This window comes from Oryctolagus cuniculus, chromosome 11, assembly GCF_051225735.1.
Source record: "Oryctolagus cuniculus isolate XC-2025 breed Fujian yellow rabbit chromosome 11, ASM5122573v1, whole genome shotgun sequence".
In the NCBI taxonomy this organism is placed as follows: Eukaryota; Metazoa; Chordata; class Mammalia; order Lagomorpha; family Leporidae; genus Oryctolagus; species Oryctolagus cuniculus.
Genome location: NC_142877.1, coordinates 83,314,159 through 83,333,852, shown reverse-complemented (window position 1 = coordinate 83,333,852; position 19,694 = coordinate 83,314,159). Strand labels below are relative to the sequence as shown.

At 37.5% G+C, this 19,694-nt stretch overlaps 1 protein-coding gene across 2 annotated transcripts in view; it reads right to left on the bottom strand.

The window, feature by feature from the left end:
- Positions 1 to 19,694, bottom strand: part of PTPRQ (protein tyrosine phosphatase receptor type Q) — a 226,715-nt gene that overhangs the window by 181,861 nt on the left and 25,160 nt on the right. For both annotated transcript variants that reach the window (XM_089307499.1, XM_089307498.1), the window contains 6 exons: positions 18,138 to 18,310; positions 7,657 to 7,837; positions 6,121 to 6,282; positions 5,836 to 6,015; positions 5,166 to 5,273; positions 4,746 to 5,027 (listed from right to left, as the gene is read on the bottom strand). In XM_089307499.1, the coding sequence (XP_089163625.1) occupies positions 4,746 to 5,027; positions 5,166 to 5,273; positions 5,836 to 6,015; positions 6,121 to 6,282; positions 7,657 to 7,837; positions 18,138 to 18,310 (1,086 nt within the window). The remainder of the gene's footprint in view (positions 1 to 4,745; positions 5,028 to 5,165; positions 5,274 to 5,835; positions 6,016 to 6,120; positions 6,283 to 7,656; positions 7,838 to 18,137; positions 18,311 to 19,694) is intronic.

Genomic DNA, 19,694 nt, shown 5'->3' with positions numbered 1-19,694 from the left:
CACGAAGAGTGTTTCCAATCATTTGAATTTTTATAAAGTGGATCTCTTATGAATAAAATAATGATTATAATCAGTTGGAATAAGGTAAACCTATCTAATAGTAAAGTAAATAATTTAGTTTATGATGATACTAAAGGAATGTTACCTTGAGTATGCAAGAAGATTTTTTGTTCAGTACATATGACTTTAATATATATAGAGAAACTAAAAAATGCTACTTGGAAACACAAATGAATTTATAGAATTGTACACGAATTTTAGCCAACATTTAACTTACTACTCACTAGTAACTGTTGCCTAAAATCATAAACGTTTAAAATATTTGGTTAAAGAATTTCCGTAAAGAAAATTAGGTCTCAAAAAAGGAGAGAGAATATCTATAGGTCACTGAAAGGATAATTTGAAATAGAACTTCTTAGAGCTATTTTTGTAATGGCTTTTAATTTTGTTACTTTTTTACAAAAGTAATTAATTTTGTCATTACTGCTCCTGAACTATAGAAATAAAACTATCCTCAAGTTTGCTTATAAATTGCACACTCTGATTAAAACACATGCAAACACCTGCACCAAACATACACTCATACAGAATTCCTCCCTCCCTCCCTCCCTCCTTCCCTCCCCCACCCCAAACTGATCGATCTTTCCTGTTAGAACACGGAGAGTATTTACTTCCAAGCATTAATGAACTCTGGTTCTCTAAACAAGATGAGGTATTGAACAAGTAATTTCATAAGATGTATTCATAATATTTACTAAGATTTTTAAACTGTGGGTAGAGACAAATAGTTGTTCTTGAATACATCCTGCTCCAAATGACACCCTGAAACAGCTTAAAACCCTAGCTTCTTCTGCTATGGCCTGGGAAAGCAGTAAAAGATGGCCCTAGTCCTTGGGCCCTGCACCTGTGTGGGAGACTTGGAAAAAGCTCCTGGCTCCAGATCAGCACAGCTCCAGCAGTTGTGGCCATCTGGGGAGTGAAGCAGTGAATGGAAGACCTCTCTCTTGCTCTCTCTCTGCCTCTGCCTCTCTGATCTCTGCCTTTCAAATAAATAAATAAATCTTAAAAGCAAAAAAACAAAAAACCTCTAGCTTCCTCTTTCAGCAAAGGAGCTAAATTTGGTGGCTCAATAGTGGCAAACATGAAGTGGAAAAGCCATAATGTGGACTCCATTGTCTCCCGTCTCCACCCAGATGGAAAACACACAGACTTTTGAGACTACCCTAATTTAGGGTAGAAAACTAGAAAGTAGGGGGATGAGCACTGAACCCTGTAGTGTGAGGCCTCTGGTTTCTGAAGAGTATAAGTGTCAAAATAACTGATAATTTTCACCTAAATGGGGGAACTAGCAAGCCCTGGGATATGTTCTTTCCCTATTCTCTTTATTTTTCTAGACAGCCTTGGAACTATTAAACCAGCCCTGAAATGGGAGCCAGGAGGCCTACAATCAAGCTCCAACTCCACCTGTCATCAACTGTGGCTTATGAGTTATTTAACTCAAATAACTCCGAAGTTCCTCATCTATACATTAAGAGGTTCTATAGAATAATTTCTGAAACTAAAATTCTCATTTAAATTACATATCAAATTAAATTCTTATATTCACTTAAGTTTTATTGTTCTAGCTTTAGAGTACAACAAATAATGGAATGGAAATTAAATTCACTTTTTCAACACTAAAAGGTAAAAGTTATTTGCATTTAAAACAAAATTGTTTTATAATTCATCATTAAAACATGGTGTTGCTCATGCAATGATCACTTGTGTTGTATAGTTTGATAAGCATTCATGATTATGGTGATCGTGTAATATCACAGCAGGAACTCTGATGGGTATTACTGTTTTTTGAAAGGTGTATTTCCTTCCTCTTGCTGTACAGACCCAAACCACAAAATATCACTAAAACAATCAACAGAGAGATCCTAGATCTATGTTATAATCCATCAGGTTAGCTGGTGTCTTGCAAGACAGCAGATACTAAGAAAGCAGGAGAGGCTGTACACCCAGACGGGCTTGAGCTCACACTCCAGCCTCAGCACTTCCCAGCTGAGTATCCTTAAGCAACTAAACAACTACCAATTAATATAAAATAGCAGAAATAATCTTCTCTATACTGCCACATCCCCAGCAGGGTCTGGCATACATACTTTTTGAAAAGATGAACCTCTCAGAGCTTCATGTTTTCCTTACACAATGCAGATAAAAACTTAGAGTTTTACAATGAAAAAGACAACATGAATGAAAGCTCTCGGCAGAGACATGGTATTTAGCAGGTACTCAAGTTATGTTTATTTCATTATATTTCCTGGTTTGGAATAACACCAAGTCACTATGTTCATCAGGGATATTGGTCCATAGTTCTCCTTCTTTGCTTTCTCTTTTCCTGGTTTTGGAATTAAGGTGAAGCTGCTCTCATAGCGGGAGTTTGGGAAGAGTACGAAAAAATGTTACATGTAGGAACGAAAATGACATTTTGAGATTTGATTACTGTTTATAGCCCTTGTCTCTACTCCTGAGGAATAGTGGTTTTTCTACTTACTACTTGTTGAATTCTTTATTGAGTGGAGGATTAAGTTTGTGATTATAAAGTCTAGTGGAAATATGCCATTGTAAATATTAAAAGAGGGACCAGCACGGTGTGGTAGCAGGTGAAGGATGGCTCAGGTCCTTGGGCCCTGCACCAAGGGAGACCAGGAGGAAGCACCTGACTCCTGCCGCTGTCACGCCTTGCTATGGTTGGAAGAAGATTTGGAGTCATGCAGAAGTTCAAGGCCCGATGTCATAAGTTGATCTGTGATGCCAGCATCCCATATGGGCACCTGTGAGTCCTGGCTGTTCCACTTAGATTCAGCTCTCTGTTAATGGCCTTGGAAAGCAACGGAAGATGGCCCAAGTGCTTGGGCCCCTGCACCCATGAGGGAGACCCAGATGAAGCTCCAGGCTCCTGGCTTCTGACTGGCCCAGCTCCAGCAGTTGCTGCAATCTGGGGAGTGAACCATCAGATGGAAGATTGATTTCTCTTTCTCTCTGCCTTTCAAATAAATAAATCTTTAAAACATTAAAAGAAAAATGAAGAGGAGGAAGGTGGAAGTGAAGGAAGGAGGAAGGGAGGGTAAGGTGGGAAATATCATTATGCTCTTAAAACTGAATATATGAAATACATGAAATTTTCCCCCTTTATATGAATAAAAAGTAAAAATAAACTAATTCACTAAAGAGAAGATGCTTTACTCAAAAATGCTGATTTTAGGTGTCACATTCATAAAAACACAGAAGCATGCCAATACATAGTTAAGTTTCAGTGTGAAGGGAAATCCTGATGATAATATATCATCTCTTATTCCTTCAATTACAAATGTTGCCCAATCTCTATGGGGGCTTTTGTGTCATCTCATTGTATTAGCTCCAGTGCACAGTCTCAAGTGGATGTTTTTAATCGAAGATAATCTGCTTTATCAGATTTCCAGATCCTCAGGGTCAAGGACAGAACCTCACACGTACTATCTGGCTGAACAATCTGGAATTGCTGATACTGGCCACTTTTAGTCTACAGAAAGAGCAGTTTCATAGAGTTCATCCAGTAGCTAGTCAATAAATAAATAAATATTTAATGCTCTTTTAAATGTGCGGATAAAACACTAACCTTGCACTTAGTTCTTTTTCAGGTTATCTTGAAGAATGGGCCTAATAATTATACCTCAAAAATATGTTCACAAACAATAAATTATGATTATCAGGCAAAATATAAAAGTTATTGAAAAAGTTCATGGAAAATGTTTACGATGTAAAAAATATACATGAACACCAATGCTTCTTTGCACCAAAATCAACTTACATTTTAATTCCATTTTTCTAAAATTTTTGGAAGTGCCATCATACCTTATTTTGTGCTATTTGCCCTACCATCATAGAAACAAAATCATAGATAAATTCTTGCTAGCATTGTTCTCTTCAGATGAGCTATCCCCTCACTACCCACTCAACAGCCTCTATGATAGCGCCCTGGCCATTTCTCTATCCTCATTGAGATCCAGGCCAGTCAGTTAAACCACTGCTTTTTATATATGCATTCTACATCAGAGTACCTGAGTTGGAGTTTAGACAAGAAATTAAACCACGGCTTGGGACTTGTGTATCACATAGCTGAATATCTGGGTTGGAGTCTCAGCTCTGCTCCTGATTCCAGGTTCCCATAAATGCATGCTCTAGGAGGTAGCGGGTAATGGCTCAAGTAATTGGGTTCCTTTTGCCCACACAGGAGACCATGACTGAGTCCCTAACTTGAACTTCAGCCATGGTCATTGCAGGCATTTGAGGGCTGAACCAGTGTGCTGTCTCTCCTTCCCTCTCTCCTCTTCTCTTCCTCTCTCCCTCCCCTCCCTGGCCTGTCTCTGCCTCTCTGTAACTCAGCCTTTCAAATAAGTAAATAAATTTTAAAAAAAGGAAGAAAGCAGGTATTCAACCCAAAACTCACAATGAAAGACTCTGGTTTCTCAAGGTCCTGTCTTTGAAAAATGTATTGATTTTTATTAGGAGTCCCTTTATATAAAAATCACACTTTTAAAAATTGCATAAAAAGCCTTTCTCCACACTTTTTTCAGGAAAAGACCAAATTCTGGATTATACAAAAGAGAATGACAGTTTTTAGGTTATAAAATATATAAACAAAATCACCCTTGTCAGCTAGACTTACTACATCATTTTGTATCATTAGGCAAATGAACAAACCAACCAACCAAGCTTACCAGTCTCAGCAGTCCTTACAGAGAGGGCCGAAGATGACTGATGGCCATGACCAAACCTGGTGTATGACCTTACAGAGACATTGTAGAGGGTATAAGGCTTTAAGTCCCTTAAAATTATGTTTGTTGTTGAGCTGTTCTTCATTAATAAAGTATCCCTATTTTCATAGAGCACTTCATATGCGACAATAATCCCATTGGGTTTTTCAGGTGGTGACCACTTGAGCCTTATTTCAGTTGCAGTAACATCAATTACTTGCACATCTTGAGGTGATGATTCTGGTTCTGAGAGAAGAAAACAGAATTTAAGTACATGTACTGTTTTCATGCATCTTGCATCAGACTCTGCCTGACATAGAGGAAATAAGCACGTAGCACACCACTTCTACTGTCGTTACTAAAACTGCACCTGCTATCTCTTACCATCTTCTGGAGTTCTGATAAATATATCATTTTCTTCAGACAAAGAACTTTCTCCAACATGAGTTGAGGCAGCCACTCTCATTTTGTATTTTGTGTATTTCTTTAACCCTATGAAGGACAAGGAACATGTTTAAAGTCCTTAAAATAACATTCTTGGATGAACGGCATTTAACATAGGGACTAGTGAAAATAACTGATATTCAGTGGACTAGTCATCTGTATCAGCTTCCACATAATCCCTGTCTCCCGAAATTCCTTGGTTTGAGAGGCTTTCCATGTTGATGATGTTGGCGTGAATTCCTAAAATATGAAGGCAATAATCCAAAACTGAAAAATAATTTTTTGGCACACTGCAATGTGTGTAGGTGACTTGGCACAAATATCACACCAGTTGAATTATTTCATTCAGCAAACTTTTACATTTGTTAATCCAAGTCTTCCATAATGAACTGTTTTGATGTACCAGATAGAATGTCCCCTGGGTGAAGGAGATTTCTATGAAACTAGTGATCTGATGCTTTTTATTTCTTTGTGGATAAATATAATCAAAGAACACTGTTAATCAAGCTATTTCTGCAAGTGTTTTCATGAATACCCATGGCAACACAGAACAAATCTGGAATATTTTCCAACAGAACAGAAAGTAAAAAACACAAACTTTTTGCTCTACCTGTTATGAGAAAACTGTTATCTACAGTCGTCATCTGGAACGCTCTGTTTGTATCCAGTTCCATTGCATAAATTGTATAGTGAGTTATTTTTCCATTGGGATATTCTGGAGGATCCCAATATAACAAAATAGATGAAGAACTAATATTTTTATAGTTTATAGTTTGAATGGAGCTTGGCACTTGAAAAGAAGAATGAATGATTAATATGAATAAAACAAAAAAAGCATGCCAGTGTGCATGAGCAGCTCTGGCAGGTAATCGCTTCAAAGGAAATACATTCTTACCTTGCTCATGTGTCCTAACACTGAGAACCGTTGGTGGTCCTTCTCCCATGATGGTGAAAGCAGATACACTAATCATGTGCTCAGTGAAAGGTACAAGCTTCCTGATAACATAAGACAGCTGTTCAGCAGAAATGTCTGTGATGTACTGATTCCTTGTAGTCACTATTGAAAATCAGTTAAGAAAAAAGGTTTTTGTCTTCAAAATCAAAATTATATTTGCTCACACAGTGAAATTTCAAACCTGATTTTACGTTATTAATTTCTCCATATGCAGATGTGTAATTAATGTTAAATATAAAGGCATTGATGTTGAAGATCATGCTGAGTCTGAATTCTGATGGTCCTGCAATATTTATAAACATTTTATGCCCCCCCCATATAACTTTGGGAACTGTTTTACACCACTGAAGAATACGAGATTAGCATTTTGAGAAAATATAACTTTTTTTAAAAAAGACACTGGCTAGGAATTTTTTTCTGAAAAGACAGACTAGAAAACTATATAAATCAATTCCAGGTTTCAACAGTAGAGTTATAGAAATGAGAGTATTTTTGGACTCAAAATCTACCATTCATTCACAAAACCAAATAACTCTTTAAAGCAGGCATACTTGGATAACTGACACATTAATATATGTGAACAAAGAGTTCCAATGTTAGATTTTTACTATATTTAAAATTCATTCTTCTAAACCTCTTACTCAGCAATTGGGCCAAATTTGAAACATTTAAAGAAACATGTGTCTCATAAATCATGGACCTCTTAATTTTCAGTGTTACTCCAATTTTCTTTGCATTAGAAAAACAGACAGCAAAATAAACAGATATTAAAAGACTGTGATTTTTAACTTATTCTACCACAAATAGAACAATAAAATCCTTTAAATGTTGACTGAAACAAATGCCAAATCAGAAGACAAACATGAAATAAAATATTCCTCTTGATCAATACTTTATAAAACCAGAAAGTTAACACAAATCCGTGTTATCCACCCTAGTATTTTTAAGTTCTCATATGCAACATTCTCTTTTTAGAAACAGTAAGACCCACTGACCCAGAAGAGCAAGTGTACACGCTAATGACATCACCACGTCGTTGGGGTCACCTACACCTGTTTATCCCCCATGCACTGAAGTTGTAACTTTCTGACCTATTTACCTCCGGTGACATTTGAAAACCTATTAGTCAAAAGATGTAGAGAGTGTGAGGGCTGTAAATGATTTGAAGATATGTTAATCCCTTCCCATCACACCTGCTTTGGCAACTGTAATAACTGATTGTCTATGCAGCTTGGCCAGAGACTCTAGGGTGCTACTTTCTCTAGGAAGAAGGTCAAATGGGTTAGGAGGGGCCAGCTCCTGCCTGTGTGGCATTTCCATTTGCTGCCTGAGGTTATCCAACAGTTAAAAAAAAAAATTTGACTCCAGCCCATGGACCATTAATAATATGGTTGAACTCTAAGCTAAGGTTCATATCTTTGCTAGCCAGCACTGGTGGTTTAAATACAACACACATAAAATCAAATTTTTACCTACCACCTGGTGAAGTCTGCTCTTCAGCTCTGCTTCTTGGAGGAATGTCATTATGTAGATGATCATTGTATATGAATGAAGCAATTGAGTACAGGTCAGAAGATATTTCGGCTGAACCCTCATAAAATCCTGCCATTGGCTCTCCTGTATCACCCATTTCTGGCAACACGAGATCATTTATGTACTGTAATTAAAAGTAAATATTTACAAGGACTGCTTATGATGGTCAGAACTGATGACTTAACTATTAAAAAACTAATAACTTTGGAATTATCATTTTAAAAAAATACTTCTCTGTCATCTCTTTTACATTCCAAGGTTTCAGTCTTAAGCTATGAAAACCTTGTATCATAGTAACACACTGTGACCCTTCTATTCCTTAAGAGACTAAGACTATATTTTGCAAAGAAGTACATCATTGTTTCTGACTTAAGTTAGTATATTCATGGTAAGACTAGATATCTTTCTGCAGGAGTTTCATGATTGAAATGCTTTATCAACTCACCCTCAAAAAGGTGACTGTTGTAAGCATACTGACTTACTGAAAATGTTTTGTTTCCTTGTCTACATGTCCTCCTTTGTACACAATATATGAGAGACCTGCATGATATTATCAGTGAAAGACATTTAGCTAGAATAAAGTGAAGTTATAGACAAGAATAAAACAGCCTGGTGATAGTTTTCAAATCGCGTTCATGGCTCCTCTTTCCAAGGCTCTGGACTTGAGAAATATTTGAGGTAACTGCAATGATTCCTAGATCCCATAATGTAATTCACATGTGTCAAGTTCACCAAAGTGGCAGATATGGAAGTGAAAACATCAGGAGATTATGGATGTCTATTACACAGGATTTTCTTAGAACAACAACATAACTGCCTCCCTTTTCCATCCCACATGGCTTAAATGATAGAAACAGAGTGAGAAAAGGGTGTTTCTGCCAAATAATGTTAGAAAATTACACAGAATGTTACTTTGGAAAAAAGGCTAAACATAAATCAAAGAAAATGTTGCTTTAAGAGACTGAACTAGGTGTAATGCCTGGGTGTTAGTTTGGATTCCAATTAGAATATACCTTCAAGGCTAGGTATGATGAGAAAACAGTGTTAGTGATTCTGTTTAGCTGTGATTATGGAATTACTGACTGGATTAAAACGTCCATTAAAGATGTGCACTTAGTTGGGTACATCTGACCACAATGAAGTCTGGGATTGACCTTAAGTGCACCTGTAATAGTACCAAGAGGAATAGCAGCCAACTGCGGCAAGACTGGTACACTTGTATTTTTTCCCTCCTTTACATACATCTGAAATTTTCCAAAATAAAATAGTTTGAATAAAATGTGTCAAAACTATTCACCTTCAGTTAATTCTTTACAAGTTTGCTTCCAAACTTACCTCCAAAATATTTATTAAATGTTTTATTCGATTTATTATTAAATTTATTAAATTCCTTATCAAGTCTACATTCTTGTACTTTCAGAATTTATAACCAATTCATAATGTAGGCTTCAGTTGTTTTTATAAGATCTGATATACCTGTCTTGTCACTACTTTACATGTTTTGGGGTTGTTTTCACTCCTAGAGTTCAAGGCTGGCTGTCTATCCCTCATTAACAGCAAAGTATTAATACTTATAAAAATAAAATATGCTCAGGCAATATCTCTGAAAGGTACAAAATTTTAGTGCACTGAAGTGTCTACAAAGGCAGTTTGTTTAAATATTGACTTTTCTGACAGATTAAAGAACAGAAAAATAATTCCAGAAAATCTCCTGTCCACCAAATAATATTTATGAAATAAAACGATCAGATTCTTATTAAATCATTAACTAGAAAAAATACTGTGGCAAAAGCAGTAGAACACATGTAACTTCTGAAGATGTTTTGATAAATAACTAAGTTGGGATAGGGAATCCTATATGAGGCACAGTAAGGTTTATTCCGACACTCAGTTCAGCACAGCCTCCAAGGGAAGTCAGGGAGGGCACGCATCACAAACATAATTTAAAGATGCTCTGGTGTTCCAGTCCATAGTTTATGCCTAAACCACACAGCTGTTTCTACCATCAATCAGTCACCCTTGGACAATGTACTGTGTACAAAGCACTGTAGAAGGGAGAGTGGGTAGTACAAAGAATTTCCTCCTGGACTATGATTTTTGCATTAAATCTCTCAAATATTTTCTCCCATGTGAGACAGTCATCAAGTTAAACCACAGCACACCATCAATTAACCAACTTAAGCATCTCTGCTGACAAACTGCCATTTCAACATGAGGGTTTAGCTCAATACTTTCAATTTTGTGAATTTCTTACCAATTCTGGCATTCAATGGAAAGATTTTGCCTAACTTTGGCAATTATCTGTTGGTATTGTAAGAAATCTGACTGATACTAATTATGCTTAAGTGTGCCATGCCATAAATATTTCTCATACTTGGTTTCCCTAAAAAAGACATTAGATTAGATGTTAGGTTTCAAAGGAGAAAAAGTACTAATTTTAAGAGCAAAAAGAGTGGAAAACAATTGGGACTTGTTAGAACTTTAGAGAGTAATGGGAAGAGGCAGAGAGAATCAAGAGTGGAAATGAGGCAAAGAGAAGGGAGAGAAGCCCATTGCAAAGCCTAAAATGTTTGGACTCACTGAGTCAGTCTTGGGTTCTCAGCCTCAGCACTATAAGTATTCTGTATTTCATGATTCTGTGTGGGGAGCTGCCCTGTGTATTGTAGGATGTTTAGCAGATTCATGGAAGCATCCTTCCAATTGTGACAATGCAAACACCTCCAGCAACTACCAAATGTCTCCTGGAGTGTAGAACTCCCCCTGGTTGAAAATCACCGAGTTAGGGAATGTCACAATTCATCAACATGAAAGGTCTTGCCCATGCTACCCAGGAATCTTTGGAATTTACATGAAGAATTAAAAGCCTTCAAAGGTAAATTCCAAATGCACCTGAGTAAACTAGCTTGAATTTGCATGGAATAATCTTCATCATAGCAAATGTCATTTTTATCTTTTAAAAAATACCTTATACTATCTGTCAAGACTCAATCATTGGAGGTCTGCAGAATTGAATTAATAAAATGTTGTATTTATTCTTAAGAACTGCTATCATATTTTAACACAGGCTATGATATGGTTTATGCTGTTATCAGAAGTGCTAAGAATAAAGTTTATAACCAGAATACATTTGGAAACCCCTAAATGATACTCTATCATTCTATATATTATTTGAGTGAAAATATACTTAAGTCTTGATTATATTTATGTTCCATTTATGCTTAATAATGCGAGCTTATTTCAAGTTATTCCAAAACAATTCTTGGATTCTGTTCTCAGTCTCATTCCATTTTAATGGGCTTAACATTTACCTGGCTTTATTTTCATATTCATTAGTGACAAACAAATACACTGGAAGAATATGTTGGATTAACCCATCAAAGTGCCATGTACCAATGCCATCTCACTAGACCAAGTGATCAATTTCTGTTCACAATTGATCATAATGAAAGGATTAAGAGTCAAAGGGATCACATAAACAAGACTAATGTCTGCTAATACTAACTGAAAGAATCAAAAAGGAGAGAACGATCCAACATGGGAAGCGAGATACACAGCAGACTCATAGAATGGCAGATGTCCTAAACAGCACTCTGGCCTCAGAATCAGCCCTTAAGGCATTCAAAACTGGCTGAAGAGCCCAGGAGAGTATTTTAGGCATGGAAAGCCAAGACACTATGGAAAGAAAAAAAAAAAAAAAAAAAAACACCTAAATGAAAGATCTCTGCGAGTGAGATCCCAGTGGAAAGAACAGGTCATCAGAGAAGGAGGTACCTTTCTCTGAAGGGAGGAGAGAACTTCCACTTTGACTAGGACCTTGTCGGAATAAGATCGAAGTTGGCAAACTCAGAAGGCTTCCATAGCCTTGGCAACCCATGACAAGAGCCTAGGGTGATTGCTGATGCCATAAACAAGAGTGTCAATTTGTTAAGTCAACAACAGGAGTCACTGTGCACTTACTCCCCATGTAGGCTCTCTGTCCTTAATGTGTTGTACAATGTAAATTAATGCAATAACTAGTACTCAATCAGTACTTTACACTTTGTATTTCTGTGTGGGTGCAAACTGTTGAAATCTTTACTTAATATATACTAAACTGATCTTCTGTATATAAAGAGAATTGAAAATGAATCTTGATGTGTATGGAATGGGAGAAGGAGCGGGAGATGTGAGGGTTGCGGGTGGGAGGGAAGTTATGGGGGGGAAAAGCCACTGTAATCCAAAAGCTGTACTTTGGAAATATATATTTATTAAATAGAAGTTAAAAAAAGAATGTGTTAGATTAAAAAGTATCTATATTAACCTCATAAATTTATAATACTAGGCAGCAAGATGATGTCTGTGGGAGAAAAATGCCTCAGGCTTCCAACTGAAGAACAAGCATGAGATCTGAGCTTGAAATTCAAGTGCAGAGCAGTCCAGGAAGAGAAAACTTCAGGGATTCTTCAGAACTCAGTCCCGGTGGAATGAAGCTCCCAAATAAACTAATTTTATTTTTTAACTGTTTTGATAGGAGGAAAAAAAAAAACTCCAAGGATAAAATAATTCTGCTCAATTTGGCTCTAGCCAAATTACATACAGAATGTTGTGTTCCGTTGAGTAAGAGGATCATTGATAAACTAGAAATACAGAAACAGTAATCCATGATAGGAAGGGACAGGAAATCCTGAGTAATCAAAAACAGGATATTAACCCTTAGAAAAACTGGAACTACTGTCTTCAATGATAAAATGTAGATTGTATACATATACACAATTGTATAATTATAACTACAGAAAGATTACCAAATTCAGGACTAAACAATTTTATCCTTGTGACCTCTATACCTCAAAAAGATAGACACTATTATCTCCATTTTACAATCATTTCTTCAAGTTCATAAAACTAGTTATGGGAGAGGTAGGATTGGAACTGATTTTCCTGGTTCCAAACCCTATGCTTAAGGCCACTATAATTTACAATATATGTACAGAGAGGAGAGTCAGGACCAACTGTCTAAAACCATTGGACAATTGTTTCAGCTCAAAGTAGTTAGAGACCAGGTTGATTTCTTATTCGTCCTATATTTCCTAGACCTAAAGAATACCTGGAACTTAATAGTTACTAAGAAAAAGATGTTTGTGGGATACTTCAAAGCTTATGCAATAGAAGCTACTTTTGTCATAGTAAATATACCCTGTTATTAGAGTTGATCAAATATTTTAGCAAGGACTTGATTTCCAACCAATTATTAGTATTGTTATAGATAAGATGCATATATAAATTTGGAATTTGAAATAGAACTCTTCATACTGAGAGGTTCAATTTTCTAATGTATTTTTCCAATATTTATCTCATAATAAAAGCAAATCTAACTATTTCAGCTTGTTTAAATAACCACTCCTTCTTAAGAAATAAATCAGAAAGGGTCACTGGAAAAAACAGGTTTCAATAAGGGGGAATGAAGTTAGCTCAACCTAGCATAGGAGCATCATATTTTAACAGTTTGAAAACTTTCATGATCATGATTGATCCCCTGTCCATACCTTCCCTATCTGCTTCACCCCAAGACTTTTAGCTCATTCCTATTTTAAGTTCTTATGGTATTTATTTCTAAAATCACTAAATAATCATCTTATTTCTGTTAAATTTCATTTATTTTATTTTATTTTCTTATTTGACAGATAGACACTGAGAGAGAGACAGAGAGAAAGGTCTTCCTTCCATTGATTCATCCCCCAAATGGCCGCTATTGCCAGAGCTGCACTAATCCTAAGTCAGGAGCCAGGTGCCTCCTGTTGGTCTCCCATGCAGGTGCAGGGCCCAAGCACCTGGGCCATCCTCCACTGCCCTCCCAGGCCACAGCAGAGAGCTGGACTGGAAGAGAAGCAACCAGGATTAGAACCCGGCGCCCATATAGGATGCCGGCACTGCAGGCGGAGGAATAACCAAGTGAGCCACGGCGCCAGCCCCTAAATTTCATTTATTTTAGAATCTATTGACTTTCTATGTTGAGATTGAGGAGTTAAATTATTTAAATGATGCACATACACCTACCTCATCTCTTCTCCATTCTTGTCTGGTATCTTTTATTATAATGTAAATAAGATACTTAAATCTGGAAGGGGTATTCTCATGGGTGTGTGAAATATGGGAGATCTTAATAAATTTTAAGGAAAATTCATATAATGAAAAAGTTATGCATGGATTTTTAAAAATATTTGACCCAAAGTAAACATATTTTTATTGCATTTTCCACAAAGTGTCTCAACTACCTTTGAACAAAGCAATGGGCTCAGAGAGTATGTTGGGTGACTTCTGAGATGGTCTTCCATTATCCTCCCCTCCCATTGTGGATGCTTTTGTAAAGTCTCCTCCTCTGGACTTGGATGGAACCTGTGACTTGCACCTAACCAAGCGAGTAAGACAATTATGGGCTATAACTCCCATAATCATCACAACAAACAGACCCTCCTTTCTGAGCTAGTAAAGTAACTGACCATACTGAAAAACCCTTGTGTCGAGATACTATGTGTGTCTATATGGGTTGGGAGGGAGGTAGTAGTTGGGTAAAAGGAGGGCTGTAGGAGCTACGGGTAGTCTCCAGTCAGCAGCCAGCAAGAAGCGAGTGCCATCCGTTCTACAGCCCAAAGAAAATAAAACTTCCCAAAAGCCTGAGAGAGCCTGGAAGTGGATTCTTCCCCAGTCCAGCTTCCAGATGAGAATACAGCTCAGCCAGCCTTAGGAGATATCCAAGTAGAGAACCTATGTAAGCTGTGTCTGGAATTCTGATCCAGAGGAGTGGAGAGATAGTAAATATGAACTGTTTTGAGAGGCTACATAGGGGACAACTTGTTCAATAATAACGGGAAAATAATACAGTGAGATAACAACAGTTGTCCAGGCAACGCAGTACACAATGCTGAGATGGGGTTGGAGAAACAGGAATGAAAGAGACATGAAAGTCGCACTCTGGACTGACTGATCTTAACATTAAGTGGCTGTTAAATGCTAAGTAAATGCTAAGCTAGAGGTGACTCAGGTTTCAAGCCTTCACGACAGAGAGATAGGGCCATTGTCCGAAAAGAAAATCATCAGACATGTAACAGTGTGAAAATGCTCAGTCTCCAAGCCTCTGGAACCACTGCCACTTTGAAGGTTGAGGACAATGACCTTCCAGTCACATGATCTGTGGTATGCCCAACCTAAGGAGTTAGGGAATCCTAAGCCTATAATTTGATCCCACGTCTTCAAGCCAGAATCTTTTCAGGCCTTATTCTTGAGATACTGAAACTACTAAATCATCTCGATGGAGTGTTTTCCTGCATGCGGTGCAGAAACCTTCAGGGGTCACTATCACCGCCCCAGGACCTCTTCCTAGTATGTGTTCCTGATCCCGTATTAACCTCCTCTTTCCTATCATGAACCAGACCCTGTTCTCTCCCAAGGAGGATTCTGGATTTTTGTTGGCTTTTACACTTTGGGGTTTTTCTTTCGTTTGTTTAGGATAGAAGCAGTTCAGATATGCCATGCCCTGCTGGACCAATCCTATGAATTGTTCTAACCGGAAGTGCGAGCATCAGAGATACTCAGAGCACGCAGACATCAGAGTGGAAAGCAAGAGTCAAGTAGGAAGCAGTGACTGAATCTGAGCTATTCTCAAAGTGTTAGGAGATTCTTGGAAACAGAGACCTCTAGATTACCAAAAAAAAAAAAAAAAGGCAGTAGGAGCCTGTGCTATAGCCTAGTGGGTAGAGCCACCACCTACAGTGCTGGTAACCCATACGACTGCTCCACTTCTGATCCAGCTCTCTGCTATGGCCTGGGAAAGCAGCAGAAGATGCTTCAAGACTCTGGGCCTCTGCACCCTCAAGGGAAACCCTGAAGAAGCCCTAGCTCCTGGCTCCATGTTGGCCCAGCTCCAGCCATTGCAGACATTTGGGGAGTGAACCAGCAGATGGAAGAACCTTCTCTCTGCCTCTGCCTCTCTGTAACTCTGCTTTTCAAATAAATAAATAAATCTTAAAACAAAAAAGAAATTGTTAAAAATAGTAGAGAGCTGGGGGTGTTTTTTTCCCTTGATATTTAAATTTTTAAGGCCAAAGTATTGTGTGTGTGTGTGTGTGTGTGTGTGTGTGTAGGAAGTATTAAAGAACCAATAGTGCCTAAAACTGCAGGTAGTGGAATGGTGGTGGCACAAAGTTGGGCATGCAGAAAAAGTCACATGTGACTTCTATCATGATGTCAAGTGTCTTAAAAGTTCTTAAGACAGGGAATAGAAGCTATTCTTTGAGAAGAATGACAGTGAATGAGAGGAAAGACCTTTTCCTGGGACAAGTACCAAGGACAAAGGAAAGGATAATAAATGAAGATACTAAGAGAAAGGTTTATCTTATGTCATTTACTTCTGACCTTTTTGGGTGAATGGATAATCCTCATAATAAAAATGAAAGCAGCAAGTCTCCAAATATTGACTTGTACAAGGTCAACCTAGACCTTAGAATATGGCAGAGGCAGGCCAAGGATCCCAAACCATTTGGATTTACAGCCTCTACATATCTGTCTCCCTATATCAGCCTCTTGAAATGTGAATCCAAACACCAGTCACATAGGAAGCCAAAGAATAGAGATAGGCCTGATCCCAGGAAGCCAGATACCATCACAGAAATGAGGAGACTTATAACGCTTCCTTTTATGGAGAGAGCATAAGAAACTATTATTAAATATAAGGTAGAACAACAGGTCCAATGCTAAGATTAATAACCACAACAGGTCACAACTATTTAGCACAGTGTTTACTATATGCCAAGTACAGTTCTTAGCTCTTTATACACATGAGCCTATTAGATATTCACTGTTAACCCTTTGTTACAGAGACTCCTGAAATTCTTATCTGAGATGAGGAAACTGAGATCGGTGATCCAGGCCTAATTCCCAGGGTAAGCTGTAATTGCAGAATCATGGTTTAAATTCAAACATTGCATCTCCTGAGTCTATTTTCTTAGCATCTCCGCTGTACAATCTATAGTCCTCTGCTCCACCAGCTAAGTTCTCAAAGGGAGCACTGCTATACAATCTAACAGTGGATAAAATTGAGATTTAACGACAGATTTGTGCGCTGCAAGGCTTAGGTTCTCACTACTATGTCACAAAGATTATAGCAGATTCCAAAGAAGCCTTTCTAGAAACTCAGCTTCAAGAGGAAGACACTTTGTGGATGGCCTTTCAGTAGATTAGCAGAAGTGAGAAACCTGTCACCTAGTCCCAAGAGAGTGGAGTATCTAATTTAAGACCTTCTCAGCAGGAGCAAAGGGTTAAGCTTCTGCCCTTTGCCTGAGTTGTCAACTAGACCATCAGAGAAAGCATAACTCAACATCTTTTGCACAGAGGAAAGGAGTCAACATAGGATTAAAATTTAACCCTGGGCTAGAGTGACCAACTTGGCATGATGAGCCCTGCATGGCCAAAGTGCACTGACTACAAGGTAAGGTCAACTTTCAACAGCAAGCCCCAAACTAGAAAGAGAGTAACAACAGCAGAGTCTTCAAAAAGTTCATGGAAAATGCATACGCTGAAGAGAGTGTGCATGAATTTCAAAGTATTTTTGTACCAAAATAAACTTATTATTTAATTTATTTTTCTTCAAACTGTGTCAAGTACCACTATGTGTATTGGGGAAAATAACAGCACAGGCAGAAGCAGCAGCAATGCTGAGCCAAAACAGAAGCAGAATAAATATTGCGTTTATCTCTAAGGTCTGTGATTGTTGCACTGGTCCTAAGGACATTTGCTTTTTGAATGCCCCCAAGAGCAGCCAGTATCTGGATATGATTTAGCTGAAGAGTGACAAGGTCCTGAGGTGCATGAATATAATGAAGCAAAAGCAGGGGACCCAGATTTCAGATATGGACAGAAAGAACACCCTGCCCAGAGGCACAGGTCCTCTTCCTTTAAATTTGTAAAAAGACCTAAATACCGTTTATTCAGTTTTGTACGTTTTTTTTTAATCAAAAGTAGTTCTTTTTAATGAGGCAGTTTTGAGAAATTAAGCATCGCAACGCCAGCCAGGACATCATAATTTGTCAACAACAGCTATTAAAAACTACCGTGCCTTTCAGTGGCAACTGTTCCAAATTGCAAGCATACTCTTTGAAGTATTTAAATCATGACAGGAGTTTCCAAGCAATTCATTAACTGAATTAGCATAATCATATTCACTTATGGATGTACTTTGGGTCCTGTTTAATTGCTCAAGTAACATTTTTCATATGCTGAAAAAGAGTCACACTCAACTAATAACACATCTTAAATTGAAATATGATCTAGCTAGATTATCAACATGTCAAATGTTCAATATTTTATGTTTGAAGACTGGCAAATTTTCCAAAATTTTCAGGCCAGAACCAAACAAAAAGGGTTCGCCAAGATGTGAAATCAAAGTACAATACCTCATCTTTTCCTGTGAGCAAGGTATTTTCCAAAATTACACCTGTCTCTGAAACCAGCACTTTCACTCGATATTGGTTAATGATTCCATTCGGCTGTCTCGGCTTCTTCCAAGTAATTCTTATTTGTGTGGCTTCTACCTCTGCAAGCTGTAAATCAAATACTGCACCTGGAACTGAAACAGAATAAAAATGGTACTTAAAAAGACATTCTGAAATTACAAATAAAAAAATAAATTCTTGGTTCACAATTAAGGTTACGTACACAATTTTATCAAAAGAGATGAAAACAATTTACTAATTTATTAAAAATTTAATATGGCATGAGGCTCCCAAAGTACAGATGTTTGAACTTAAATTTCTACACACTATGCTCAAAATATAACATAAGTTTCCAAAATCAAAATGTCAATAAAATTTGTTCAGAACAGTTAACTACTAAAAGTAATTCCCTTGAGAAGCTACTTGTTTGTGGATGATTAATGCCCAGTTCAAATCTTGAAGGCATCATAAATATTATAGTAACAGATCAAAAAATAATATCCAGAAGACTGGGAACAGGTGTTTGGCATGGCACTTACGTTACCCACTTCCCGTATCAGAGTTTCTAGTATTGGCGCCAATCTAGATTCCAGTTTCCTACTAATGTGCACCCTGGGAGGCAGCAGGTGACAGATCAAGTACTTAGGTCCCTGCCACCCACAAGGGAGACCTGAACTGAGGTCCCGACTCCTGGCTTTGGCTTGACCCAGCATGGCTGCTGTGAGTATCTGGCAAGTGAATCAACAGTACACTCTCTCTCATCTCCTCAAAACAAAATCTGATGAACGCAATGAAATGCAGTTGGCAAATTCAGTTAGGCCATCTTTTAATTTGTTACATGAATTTATATGACGGGTTGACTGATTTTAGTCTGATGACTTTTAAATTAATATGTATGAGTTTCAAATTTCAGGTACCCTCAATCTTTCTAGTAGAAAAGAATAACAAGGTCAAATAAATAAATAGTTTAAGGTAAAGCACCAATTAAAACAAGCTCCTGTTATAAAGTCACCAAGAATGATATCCAAAGAAACTCAGTGCTGCAGGAGAAATGGACAAAATATAAATATGCTCTGGGTTTTGGCCCTGTTACTTATAGCTCACAGTGTGGTTATGAACAGTCCCTCATCCTTCCAATCCTGGTGGTACTCATCTGTAAAGTGGATACCATTTTATCTTTGCTATATGCATGGTTACTAGAAGGAACAAGCGATTCAAGAGAATTTCTAAAATGTGGGTTCAAGAAAAAGAAAATGTGGCTAAGTCTCGTCCCTTAGGATCAGGATGTAGTGACACACTGAATTCATTTCGTTAGGCTGACAGAAGAGACACACATATTAAAAAGACACAGAGGAGAATGACCATTACCACTCAAGATATCAGAACTCTTGTAAATATTCTTTGCAATTAGTGAGTACAATTATGTTTAGGGTAACCGTATAGTAACTAACGACTGCAAAGAGTTTTTGACCAATAATTCCACAACAAAAGCTTTATCTTTGCGTCCATGAAGTAACC